Here is a 12565-nt window from a genome sequence, read left to right as displayed (position 1 = left end):
TACGGCACGTCACGCTATCGAATGAAATTTACACTTAGGGGTACAGTTTGTTTTACGGATTACCGATTTACCTATACCCTATAGAGTCTATAGTATAAAGCAGTCGTGACTAGAGATGCAACGGATAGTTGTTTGGCCGGATACCGGCCGCCGAATATTCGGCCAGCGGAACTAACTATACCTACATTTCGGTTTTACAGGTGCGCATTCTGCAGGTTTGCAGAAGCGCTGGTGGCCTAGCGGTAAGAGCGTGCGACTTGCAATCCGCAGGTCGCGGGTTCAAACCCCGGCTCGTACCAATGAGTTTTTCGGAACTTATGTACGAAATATCATTTGAATTTACCAGGCGCTTTTCGGTGAAGGAAAACATCGTGAGGAAACCGGACTAATCCCAATAAGGCCTAGTTTCCCCTTTGGGTTGGAAGGTCAGATGGCAGTCGCTTTTGTAAAAACTAGTGCCTACGTCAAATCATGGGATTAGTTGTCAAGCGGACCCCAGGCTCTCATGAGCCGTGGCGAAATGCCGGGATAACGCGAGGAAGAAGAAGCATTCTGCAGGTTTGACCTGTTTCCTAGTGAACGTTCGCGCGGACACATTTCTAAGTTCAAAATGAGTGCGCGTGCAAGTCAGTGGAATGTTTAAATTGTTTTAAAATAATAAACAAGTACGATTATGATCAAGACTGTTTCTTAAATCCAATTAGTTTACTCTGAAATCAAGCAATTTTACTATCCGGTATCCGGCCGGATAGTAGGTCACTATCCGGTATCCGGCTGGATATTAAAATCATGGCCGGATAGGCCGGATACCGGATAGTAACCGAATATCCGGTGCACCTCAAGTCGTGACTAACACTCGTGAGTAGTTTATTTTTCGTTTAAGTTTTCCAGCTTTTTCCGCACATTTCTAGTTCAAGGGCTCGAAACGGCCCTCACCTCAACTCAGAATGTTCCTCTTCATGATAAATAACAGTTCTAGTAAACAAAACGCCCGTACGATTACATCAGATTTCATTCAGCATTCCTCTCCGTGTCCAGCGCCATGCCAAGTGCCGTCAGTGTTGAGAAATAACTATTATAAGTAGAAATGACGATATTGCTGACTTGCCAACTTCGAAAACTAAACTGTTCCTACGCCCGGCTGAGGCTAAACAAACATTTGTTATGTAAACATAATGTAATCTTTAGTTTAGACAACGATTTCTCTTGGTTTGTTTTTTTACTTATGATATAGCAGACGAATCGCCCGCTGGTTAAAGCAATAATTAGACAGCGGGCCAGGAGCAAATATCCCGCTTGTTTACATGTTTATGCAAGTAACTGAAGGCGATGACAATTTTTTTTTTTACATGTTTTGTGGCTGCCATTCCTCAACCCACCAACGCAGCGGCTACTTACGTCCATGAGGATTCATCAAATCATCAACCCGGGAGGCGATTGGTCATGGAAATCTGTTCCAGGCTCGCGGTCTACGTCATGGACACACGCAACACCAGAGGGGTTGTAAGTGCGTTGCCGGCATTTAAGATGGGAGTACGCTCTTTTTCTTGAAGGTTTGAAGGTCGGTATCGGTCCGGAAATAACGCGGGCCGGGGGACAGTTCACTCCATAGTTGTCGTTAGGTACATATGTACGGGACCCAAAAATATATTTACACCATTTAAATGTATGATATTCGCGCAAGCACTTAAGGTAGTTTTAATAAAAAAAATTAAAAGAAAATTGACTTGTACGTAACATATTTATTATGTATTTACTCAAGCAATTTGTTTATACCTATTAGATAAGACGTTTACCTACAGGTATGCCATCAAAACTTGTTTATATGTTGTTTATTTACACTATATGTAATATCAAAGTCATATAGGAAAATTAAAGGTCGGTGTATTTAGTTTAGATAAAGCCCGTCACAGACGGAGCGATAATATATAGGCAGATATCGGTAAGATACCGACAGATATCTTAGACTCTAAGAGTATCGCTAAGTGCAACACACACGCCAACGATACCAAAATATATATCACTCTCTGTCTAGCACCTACATTGTGAGAGAGACGAAATATACCAAAATATATCGTAATATACCGAGCTATAACATCTTAAGTTATCTTAGATCCCTTGCGATAAGATATCGTAAGATATCAAATTTTTTTTTACTCATGGACTGTAATTGTTGAATTAAGATTATCGAAGGGTTATCGTCCCATAGAAAATTTGAATTTCGCGCCTTTTTCTACTGACAAACTTGTTTGACCGGCTATTATAGGTTACTATTACTATTACTATCTTCTTGTTAACTGATAATTCGTGAAACTTATAGCAAAGACATATGTAACTTCGTATAAGACGAATAAAGTCTAAGGAAAAAACGTGCCTCGGAATTCAAGTAAAAGTCATTCTCGAATAGATGCCGCACACACCTTTAGCCTATCCTCTGCTGATGGCGTGACGACACCGTTTCATATTTAACAATTTTAACAAATAGATATCAGTGAATGAACATGGATCAAAATGATATAAAAATAATAACATCATTTATCCATATATATACATTTTTTGATAACTTTATACGTTTTCATTTTGAGTTTTAGTCGTGTGTCGATAGATGGCAGTAAATTTACAGTGACTACAAAATTTACAATGACAGGACCCCTCTATACTATCTATTTTTTTTGCTTATAGCAAACACGCAAGGTCCACCGCTGTCACTATCCGTAAACCAAACTGACGACCGGGGTCGCAGGACTTCTCAGTCCCACTCACGTGGTCGTAGGTAAAGCGAGAGAGACAGTGATATGACCCCGGTTCTACGAGAGTTGCCATAGACTAGGAATCCTCTAAACGGAGTTTAGAGTAATTATTTCATGAAACCGATGCTGCCAAAAATACTAGAGTGCGGGGGACGAGGTGAGCGAGTCCCGTGCCGTGATTGGTCCGTTTAAAGACACGGGCGTCACACAAAGACACTTTGACTCGAAAATGGAGTAAAACTACCGTATATTTGTGGCAGAGGAAGTAGCGCTACTATGCTCAGTCACAGAATAAATAATAGTACTAGGTACAGAAGACTCACGCTCTATTTAACAAAACGCGTCTGTTACGATCAGCACAGATATGGCCGCTAGGTCGCCACCTAGCGCCACGCGCGGCTTATGGCAAACCCCAAAATTGGGGCCGAACGGATGTACTTTTAGCTTTTAGCTACCTGTAGCAAAGCGACGAAATCGCGGAGTGAGCCACGCCTGGCTCAGTCTGGAGGATGTCTTGTCTGTGAGTGTTGCTTACCTGGGCGCAGCGACGGTGACCACGGCGACGAGGCTGGAGCTGAAGAGCCGGTCGACGAGACAGGTGTCCTGGCCAGAGCGGGACGCATATATTTCCTCGACCCCATCGTCGGGGGTCAGCGCGAACAGGTGGTAGCCTTGGCTGCTGCCGGCCACCAGTGATCTGGAAGACAAGGATGGTTATTAATGATGCCACTGTGCCAGCGGAACAGCAATATAATTATGTGCGTGCGATAGAGATAGGTAATGGTAAAGTTATGTTTGATATATTTCTTAGTGCCACTTGCACCATCCCGGGGTTAACCGGTTAAATCGTTAACTCAGTGTCCAATTGTACTGGTAACCATGGTAACTCCAGGTTTAACTGGTTAACTTCGGGTTAGTGGGATGGTGCAAGTGCCGCTTAGTTAGAGTCTCAAGTGCATGTAAACAGATTAGGTCCTAGCTAGGATAATATGAATGTTTTTTTTTTTGGCAATAAACATTTATTTTATCTAAATAATATTATTGAATAACTGGTCATTATTTTCCATTTTGCTAAAAAAAAACGATCCATATTACATAAATATGTTATTTTTACGGATACTGCAAGACATAATGAAATTACAGAAACAGAAATGAAATGTATTTAATTATGTGGCTTAATGTCAAAATCAATTCTTTGAATCCTTGCTTTTCAAAAGATTACAACCACTAAGAGCTGTTTCCCACTGACATCCAGTTTTTTGCGGGTACGGTTTTTTGCAGGATCCCGTTTTAGTAGTGTAGGTGCTAATATAGTAACTTTCACACGAGGATTCTGTTTGCGGGATCCTGCATGCATACTAAAGAAAACTGGACTGGAAAAACCGTACCTGCAAAAAACTGGACGTCAGTGGGAAACAGCTCCAATTGCCACAAGTTTTAAATCCTAAACTACTGCGAAATAATTACATAGACTGAGGTCACTTTAACTATCTAAGGGCCGGTAGCCCTAAGACTAGATTAATGATAACAGCGGTAATTCGAATCAAGAGTGCAGTGAAGGTTAATCTCTATGAAGGGGTTTCATTACACGGTTAATCCATTGCTAGTCTAGTAGGAGATTATAAACAGAATCCTTAGAGTAGAATGAAATTCAAGTTGCAGTTAAGTTAGTTAAAAGGAAGTTGAAACAAAAATATTAATAAATACCTACTGCTATTATTGAAATTTTTGAAGAAATAAGGATCTTTTTATTCAATTTGAATAAGATATAATTAAACCAGTTTAGTTAGGTATAGACATATAGTTAGGTATAGTAATATAGAAGTTAAATATAGACTAGAAAAATACTTATTTTATTCTCTAAGTACAAATGCAGTTGGTGTAATTATCTAATTATGAAAGGTATTACTTTAATACTGTTAAAATTAGTTTAAATTGGCTATAAGACATCAGGTGATTTTAAATTGGATATAAATGACCAAATACATTTCTTTAATTCATTATTGATTGATAACTGATAGTCTTGAAGTGCTGGTGGCCTAGCGGTAAGAGTGTGCGACTTTCAATCTGGAGATGGCGGGTTCAAACCATACTCGTACCAATGAGTTTTTCGCAACTTACGTTCGAAATATCATTTGATATTTACCAGTCGCTTTTCGGTGAAGGAAAACATTGTGAGGAAACCGGACTATAAGGCCTAGTTTACCCTCTGAGTTGGAAGGTCAGATGGCAGTCGGTTTCGTAAAAACTAATGCCTACGCCAATTCTCAGGATTAGTTGTCAAGTGGACCCCAGGCTCCCATGAGCCGTGGCATGCCGGGATAATGCGAGGAAAATGATGAACTGATAGGCTTTAAGGTACATTTTTGTGGAGCAACGGTGCAGCAGCAGTAAGTCAAAATTAAAATTGTTACCATGGGGAAATCACAATAAACAAATAATATTGTATCTCATGGAAACATACCCTGTGCAAATTTAAAATTTTGTTTATCCAACTTCCTGAAATGCTTATTGAATAAACCTTCTATAGATGCTCATGTAAATGTACTTTAAAAGTTTTAGTTTTGAAACCTTAACAATGACCTACTAATGAACAAACAAAAGACAGCAGACATGCACTACGATCATAGCGAAGAACAAGTGCATAAGGCTTTGTCACACTTGAACAATGAAACGCTAATGTTATCACAAGTTTCATAACAACCAGCAATCACAAGGGCAAGCAGAGCAACTGGACAGTCATATTCTACAATGTATAGGACATTCACATGATTCACATCTCTATCAATAATTCATTTTGACATTGAACTGATCTACTGATAAGGGAGTATTCAAAACAAGCATCAGCTGTTTGGCCAGCCCCGCGGGGGGAGAGCCCGCGGCCCGAGTGCAGCCGCCGCGGGCACGGCGGAGGCCCGAGAGCTTCCTTGACCCACTCGCGAACGCAAATTCGCGGCCCGTTAGACGCCATATTTGTTTACTACGTTTGTTATGGGAGAGGACGCTGCGCTGTTGCGACACAGTTGGCAATGACATATTGCATCACCGCAACAGTGCGCGCGCCCGAAGGGCTACTCGAGCTTCAGCGCCAGCGCCCTAGGCGTCTACACCTCAACCTTCCTTCTTCCGCCTCCACCACCTAACGTATGCTACACACTTACGTGCAATCCTGGTTAAATTGAACAAATATTCCTCCTGCGTTTGATCCATCTGTGTTTTGTCCTCCTCCCAAACTCATTGGAACGTTAGAAGTGTACGGGTCTGTTTAATTACTATCGACTACGGACGACATACGCGCGCAACGACCTTTGCGACGGAACACAAACACTCACTGTATTATTATAAACTGAGTATCGTCACAACAGAACTAAGAATTTTTTGACACAAAGAACGACCTTGCTGCTAAAAACAAGCCCCCTCCCTCCGCTTGCGATGGATGGCAGTCGCAGTCGCCTTCACTTCAATCGCCCCTCCAAACGCAGCACAATCATCTGATTGCTTCCGATTGGTGGATGCGCCTGTCACTGACATTTCTGAGAACGATTTCATTCTTGTCAAGGAAATCGATTGAATACTGTTTACACGCTTCTCTTTGTAAATTCATTCGTTTGTTAAAGTGTTCACGTGAAGCATCTCATCATAAAGGTAATGAATTTGTTCAATAATTATAATAATTCTTTTTATTGCCATAGATACACTGTGATTAGTAATTCATTAAGCACTGTTCTACTGAACGCATCCTATATAGTCTGTGGTTGATGTCAAAATCAAAAATAATGTTACAAGCCTAAAATAAACATTTTCTATTTGCTTGCTTTCTAGTTTAAAGGTCGTGCAGTATGCAATATTTAGCAGGTTATGTATTCAAATGTGGTTATAAATTACTTCTTCTATTTATTTCAACAAATTTTCCATTTTACAAAATTTCTTTAAAATTATTTTATATATGTGGTAACAATTTTTCTACAACGTCAATGTCAAACACATGCCACTGATGTGCCACTGGTTTGACATGTAAACACTGCATAATATAGGTTATATTTTTATGAAATTACATAAAAATGGGCCGTAAAATTCCAGCAAAAAAACATCGTGGCGTGAAAGATCCTTTGAAACAGCAAGAACAACGATTTCAGAGGTAAAAATTAACGACTAATAAGTAATTTGCGTATTACGACGTTGAAATAGTGTACGTGTTTCCAAAGATTTTTTGGGAATACATTCTCTTGGGTTATTTCCAGCATAAAAGACAAAATAAATGCTCCACCGACTGATCCAGATGAGCAACCCATACCGAAGTCGCTGCAGCGTCTTTTTGCCTTCAAAGAGCCCCGGACACCCGCATCTATTGTGAAGAAAAAGAAGTCACGCTCAATAGCAGGTTAGTGGAAGTCAGAGTTTTTGGTCACTCTATAATAATGACTATAAAAAAAAGAATTCTTTATTTCAGACCAAAAGCGATCCATATTTTGTTAGTAACATATTTAATTGCACAAACGGGTCTACCGCGATATAATTTCATTGTTTTTACCTTTAATTCCGACATTTCAGCTGAGTTGCACCAGCTGGTGCAATTAAATATGTGTACAAAACGCGAGAGTTTAAAGTGTTATATTCTTAGTAACATTTTTAGTAACCTATATCAACCTATATCTACTTAGACCTACCAATGACTACTTCTGTCCAGTACCTAATGAGCGGGCAGTCCAGGCGCTCGTCTAACGCCCTTAGCCCTCCTATATGCTGGGTTAACAAGTCGTAACTCAAGGAGCCATGGAATAAATAATAGCACTTAAGTCCACTTCGAAAGTCATAAGTTATAGAGTCCACTTCGAAAGTCATAAGTTATAGCTATTTTTAGGCCCAATTCTTATAATCGTAGTACCAATTCAAAGGTGATAAGATCCTTGCCTAGCAATATACATTTGCATAAAAAAAATTGCATGAATGAATAACGTTTATTTCAGGACAAGTCCCATATTATGTTAGTAACAATACTATTCATGCAGGCAAACTTCTATGCAGAGGAGGGTACCTTTTCTCTGCAGCTGACTGTCTCTTCTTCTTTCCATCCTGTTACCCCCTTCTGGGATGTAGGCCTCGAATGTTTTTCTTCCACTGACTCCGGTCCTGGGCAGCTTGGGTAGCCTCCTCCCGCCCCATCCCTAATACACCCAGCTCTTGCTCCACAGAACAGCGCCAAGTAGATTTAGGGGTAGCTGACTGTGCATAAATGTACATATTCGTTGCAATCTAATTTGAACCTGTTATGAAACAAATAAAGTAGTAGGTATTTCTTTTGTTTCATTGCATTTTAAAACAAACAAAATTCGTTCCAATTTACTTATAGAAACCGGAACAATTAAAAATTGGAAAACTATCTATGGTGGGTCTTACGAGTAGTAGTAGTAGAAAATACATGTATGTTATGTTGCAGCTCATGCCAAGCGCGATGATAACCCTGTGGCAGCACTTAAGCGAATGCCTGGTGAGGCAGGCCGTGCCTTCTCCATGCGCATCAATAGTGCTGTGCGGGCGCTGCATAAAACTGACCAGGAGGACTACCCTGTAAGTTACTATGGCTTGGAATATCTGCTGCTGTGCTTCACATCTGAACAGTGTTAATCAAACCATTTCAAATATGGCTCAAAGTTTAATGCAAATAGAACAAAGAAAAAAAAGAATGGTTATTCCTACTGCAATCATTAAAAATCTAGATTTCCTAATTCCTCACATTCACATGAGGGATTTGAGCGATAAAGAGGCAGAATACCAAAACTTCTATTTTCGATATTTGCAGTGCACCCTCTGAAACAAATCTTGTTTCATCATCAAAGTAGTAATTTCTTTCAGCCTTAACTTAACACATTCAGGGCCAAGAACCTGACTGTCGGGTTCTTCTGTTCGTAGCGACTACGCGCTACATACGGCAAACACGTGGCTACGCGCTACGAGCGTAGCCCGTAACACTTAGTGACAATGAATGTGTTAAATTCTGCTTTATCATTATGAAATTGTTTGGCATTTAAAACTTCAAGTACAAACAACACCCCCTTTGTCTTATCCAGTTAGACCTTGAAGAGACGGACACCAGAGGCGAATACATAGCATCGCAGCGCGAGCGACGACAGAAAAAGCATCGTCAGGCCGTCGCCAAGGAAAAGGGGATAGGGGGGCAAAAGGGGGCAAAGGGAGAGGAGCGTTTGAGCAAGGCACAGCGACGCGCGCTTAAGAGGAAGGAGCAGCAGAAAGCTAAGGAGGCTGAGGTAAAAGACCATTGGTGAACCTTAGTCTATATCTTTAGTTAACAGACTGCCTGGTTCAGTCACTGAACGACCTGATTTTAACCTACATTATTTGATCATGTAATGTTTTCATCTACCCTCAACTGGCTTAAGGAGCCATTTGAGGGTAGATTTTGTTTACTTTTATTTAAATACCTAAAGATACAGAGTATAGTGAGTTTGTTACGAACCAATAGAATAAGTTATTTTACCTATCCTCACCAAGCGCAGCTTTAATTATGGACATATTCTATTGGTTCTTAACAAACACATCCTTCGCTAATACGCATCTTCTCTCGTCTCTCGTGGAAACGCAGTCTTATATCCTTGCAATATGGTTTACAAATTGCCAGTTAACAAGTGACAGGAGAAGCATCATCAGGCCGTCGCCAAAGAGAAAGGGACAGGGGGATAAAAGGGGACATTTCTCTCCACCTCACACACACACACACACACACACACACACACACACACACACACACACACATTGCACTCATGAAAGAGATAAGACTCAAACCAAAACTAACAACATTCGCTTACATAAGCAAAACCTACTACCGGTGACAGGACACCAATAGTGTAAAAACAAAATGAAAAAAAAAAGACTGAAAAACTAAGAACAAAATAAAGAGTTATGTTATAAACTTATAACTTAGATACTACATATACAAGCACTCACTTACGAGATAAATACAAAATGCCTAATTGAAACACATTTCCGTCAATTTGCGCCTCACGGAGCGAATGTCACAATTAAATAATTATGTCAATATCAAGCTCTTTCGTTAGTTTATTCAAATTACGGCTCGCACGGTTAAGATAACTATTACGTCTGTAGTTGGACGATGTTCGCTTTAATGAGATAGGAGGGAAGTGTCTTTTTGACCGAAGGGGTTACGAATGAGATCTGCTGGAGCAATTCCGGGCAATCTATTTCACCAGTTATGATTTTAAGGAGGAAAATAACATCAGCAATTTCACGTCGTTTGAATAATGGTACTTATGGTACCAGATGCTGTTTCCTACATGTAACTAAGTAATCAGTTCGATTAGAGGGGCACTTAAGTTTATAGCTCAAATACTTTAGAAACTTTATCTGCACACGTTCTATCCTATCTATGTATGTATTATAGCAGGGGCACATAATTATAAACGCAAATGGTTTTTGATGTATGCCGTGTCCGCCCTGTGTCTCGAGAGCCGTGTTGGGTACTTGCATGCTTCGGATCATTTCCCCGAACTATGTTGCTTCGTGTGTCCTAGGCTTTCTATTCTCCTTTGGGCCTTTTGAGACAAAAGGGGACAAAGGAAGAGTAGCATTTGAGCAAGCCTCTAAATATATTAAATTCAATGTAACATTAAATTTTTTAGACGAAAACAGCGCGTGAGCTAGCGGCACGCGAACTCACTTACGAGCGAGTCGCATTCGGAGACGTCGCGCACGCGCCGCCCGCGCTGCCCGCGCCGCGCCGCGCGCAGCTACACCAGGGAGCACCCAGGGTCAGTATATTACTTCATCAAACTTCCGAATTAAAGTAAAACCGGCCAAGTGTGAGTCGGACTCGCGCACGAAGGGTTCCGTACCATTACGCAAAAAACGGCAAAAAATCACGTTTGTTGTATGGGAGCCCCATTTAAAGTTTTATTTTGTTTTTAGTATTTGTTGTTATAGCGGCAACACATATACATCATCTGTGAAAATTTCAACTGTCTAGCTATCACGGTTCATGAGTTACAGCCTGGTGACAGACAGACGGACAGCGGAGTCTTAGTAATAGGGTCCCGTTTTTACCCTATGGAACTAAAAAGATAAGTACGGCCGTTTATACCTACCGCAAAGAACATATAAGTATTTCGACACTTTCAAGGGAATCTCAAATAGGGTACTTTCCGTTGACCTAGAACTATGAAATTTGGCAAGTAATATCGTCTTATACCACAAGTACAGGGAAAAATCTGAAAACTATTTGTAAATAATAAAAAAATAGTTAAAATTGTACGGAACACTCAGTGGGCGAGTCTGACTCGCACTTATCCAGTTTTTCTCTAGTTCTTTCCGACTGTGTGTGCTGACACGATCTTCATAAATGCTTCATAATGCGGTGTATGTTTACACCAGTGTGTGGCAATAGCCATGCATCGTAGACTTAGTATTCTATGAAGTTTATGAATTCTATGAGTATCATCATATTTCAGCCTGGCCGTCGTGACCTCCTCCTAGCAGGCATGCTCAAGCCGAGCGCTCAACCAACTGAACCCAAGACTCAACCGTCAAAGAAAACTCAAGCGAAATCTCAGATAAGCGCAGCGGAGCAAATGCGACGCGAACGTGCGCGTTTGGAAGCCGTGGACGCGTATAGGGCGCTGAAGAAACAGAAGGCGGCTGAAAAGGCCAATCGGTGATGTACTAACGTCGTCCTTATGTCTTTGTAATAAAGTTGCACTACGTGCGGTAGCATGGTCGCGTTTTTATCACTGGAGTTTTTATTGTTACTGCTAGTTCGCGGTGTCAGTTTGTAAGTACAGTAACCTGCAATACTTAATATGTTACTCTTCGAAGGCCGCAAAAATATCTGACACGATCTTGTCTGTACAGCCATAAAAGCGTGTCACATATTTTTGCGGTCTTCGAAGAGTAACATATTATTGCAGGTGACTGTACATAGCCCGATAGCAGTGTGCTGTATAATATTTTAAGGAAACTCACAAAAAAAAATTATAAAATTATCATGATTTTTTTTTTATTGTCTCTAATAACTTTACCCTTATGACGAAACACCAACTCAAAACCAATTAAACATTAGAAATATTGTGTTAGGGGTCAACCAAATATGTAATAAGATTTCCATAATTTCACTTGAGTTGTTTTTTAGGGTTCCGTACCCAAAGGGTAAAAACGGGACCCTATTACTAAGACTCCGCTGTCCGTCCGTCCGTCCGTCCGTCCGTCTGTCACCAGGCTGTATTTCATGAACCGTGATAGCTAGGCAGTTGAAATTTTCACAGATGATGTATTTCTGTTGCCGCTATAACAACAAATACTAAAAAGTACGGAACCCTCGGTGGGCGAGTCCGATTCGCACTTGTTCGGTTTTTTTAATCCAACTGTCAGATTTTGCGATTTTGGTATTACCAAGGGTCATAAAAATCAGTTTTTCGCGGATATCAAAATTTCTATAGCTCCAATGTTGTTTAGGTACATGTAGGTAAAAATTATAGAGCATACAATTTACGACAAGTTAGGTATGAAACATTTTTTTCATGGGATGGTCACATAACACTGAAAGGTTATGAACAGCTATGCCTATTAGGGATAGAGATATTTATTTTGCAACCAATGTACTTATTTATATTACATACGAGTAGACTACATAGTACCATTTAGGCACATGGACCCTGGTAGGGTATCGCAAAAATATTAGCAAAGACATATGTAACTTCGTATAGGACGAATAAAGTCTAAGGAAAAAACGTGCCTCGGAATTCAAGTAAAAGTCATTCTCGAATAGATGCCGCACACACCTTTAGCCT

General features: G+C 40.4%; 2 protein-coding genes across 3 annotated transcripts in view; one reads left to right on the top strand and one right to left on the bottom strand.

Moving 5' to 3' along the window:
• Window positions 1–6212, bottom strand: part of LOC134791708 (WD repeat domain phosphoinositide-interacting protein 2) — a 36681-nt gene extending 30469 nt beyond the window's left edge. The window contains exons 1-2 of one of the 2 annotated variants that reach the window (XM_063762817.1): window positions 5912–6212; window positions 3286–3447 (exon numbers count right to left, since the gene is read on the bottom strand). In XM_063762817.1, coding sequence (XP_063618887.1) covers window positions 3286–3447; window positions 5912–5988 — 239 coding nt within the window. In that variant the 5' untranslated portion in view covers window positions 5989–6212. The remainder of the gene's footprint in view (window positions 1–3285; window positions 3448–5911) is intronic. The other variant, XM_063762818.1, reaches the window with a different exon arrangement.
• Window positions 6213–6719: 507 nt separating this feature from the next.
• On the top strand, window positions 6720–12557 carry LOC134791526 (uncharacterized). The gene is made up of 6 exons (XM_063762574.1): window positions 6720–6888; window positions 6992–7131; window positions 8188–8318; window positions 8819–9016; window positions 10406–10534; window positions 11231–12557. Exons 1-6 carry the CDS (start codon window positions 6812–6814, stop codon window positions 11435–11437), a joined length of 882 nt encoding a protein of 293 aa, XP_063618644.1. The 5' UTR covers window positions 6720–6811; the 3' UTR covers window positions 11438–12557.
• The last annotated feature ends 8 nt before the right edge of the window (window positions 12558–12565 follow it).

Source organism: Cydia splendana, chromosome 6, assembly GCF_910591565.1.
Source record: "Cydia splendana chromosome 6, ilCydSple1.2, whole genome shotgun sequence".
Lineage (NCBI taxonomy): Eukaryota > Metazoa > Arthropoda > Insecta > Lepidoptera > Tortricidae > Cydia > Cydia splendana.
This window is presented reverse-complemented; position numbering and strand designations above follow the sequence as displayed.

Excerpts from the sequence above, each read along its gene's own strand:
- LOC134791526 (XM_063762574.1), top strand. The coding sequence starts at position 6,812 with ATGGGCCGTAAAATTCCAGCAAAAAAACATCGTGGCGTGAAAGATCCT. Across the intron at positions 7,132-8,187 it reads GAAGTCACGCTCAATAGCAG|CTCATGCCAAGCGCGATGAT; the intron begins GTTAGTGGAAGT and ends GTTATGTTGCAG. Across the intron at positions 10,535-11,230 it reads TACACCAGGGAGCACCCAGG|CCTGGCCGTCGTGACCTCCT; the intron begins GTCAGTATATTA and ends ATCATATTTCAG.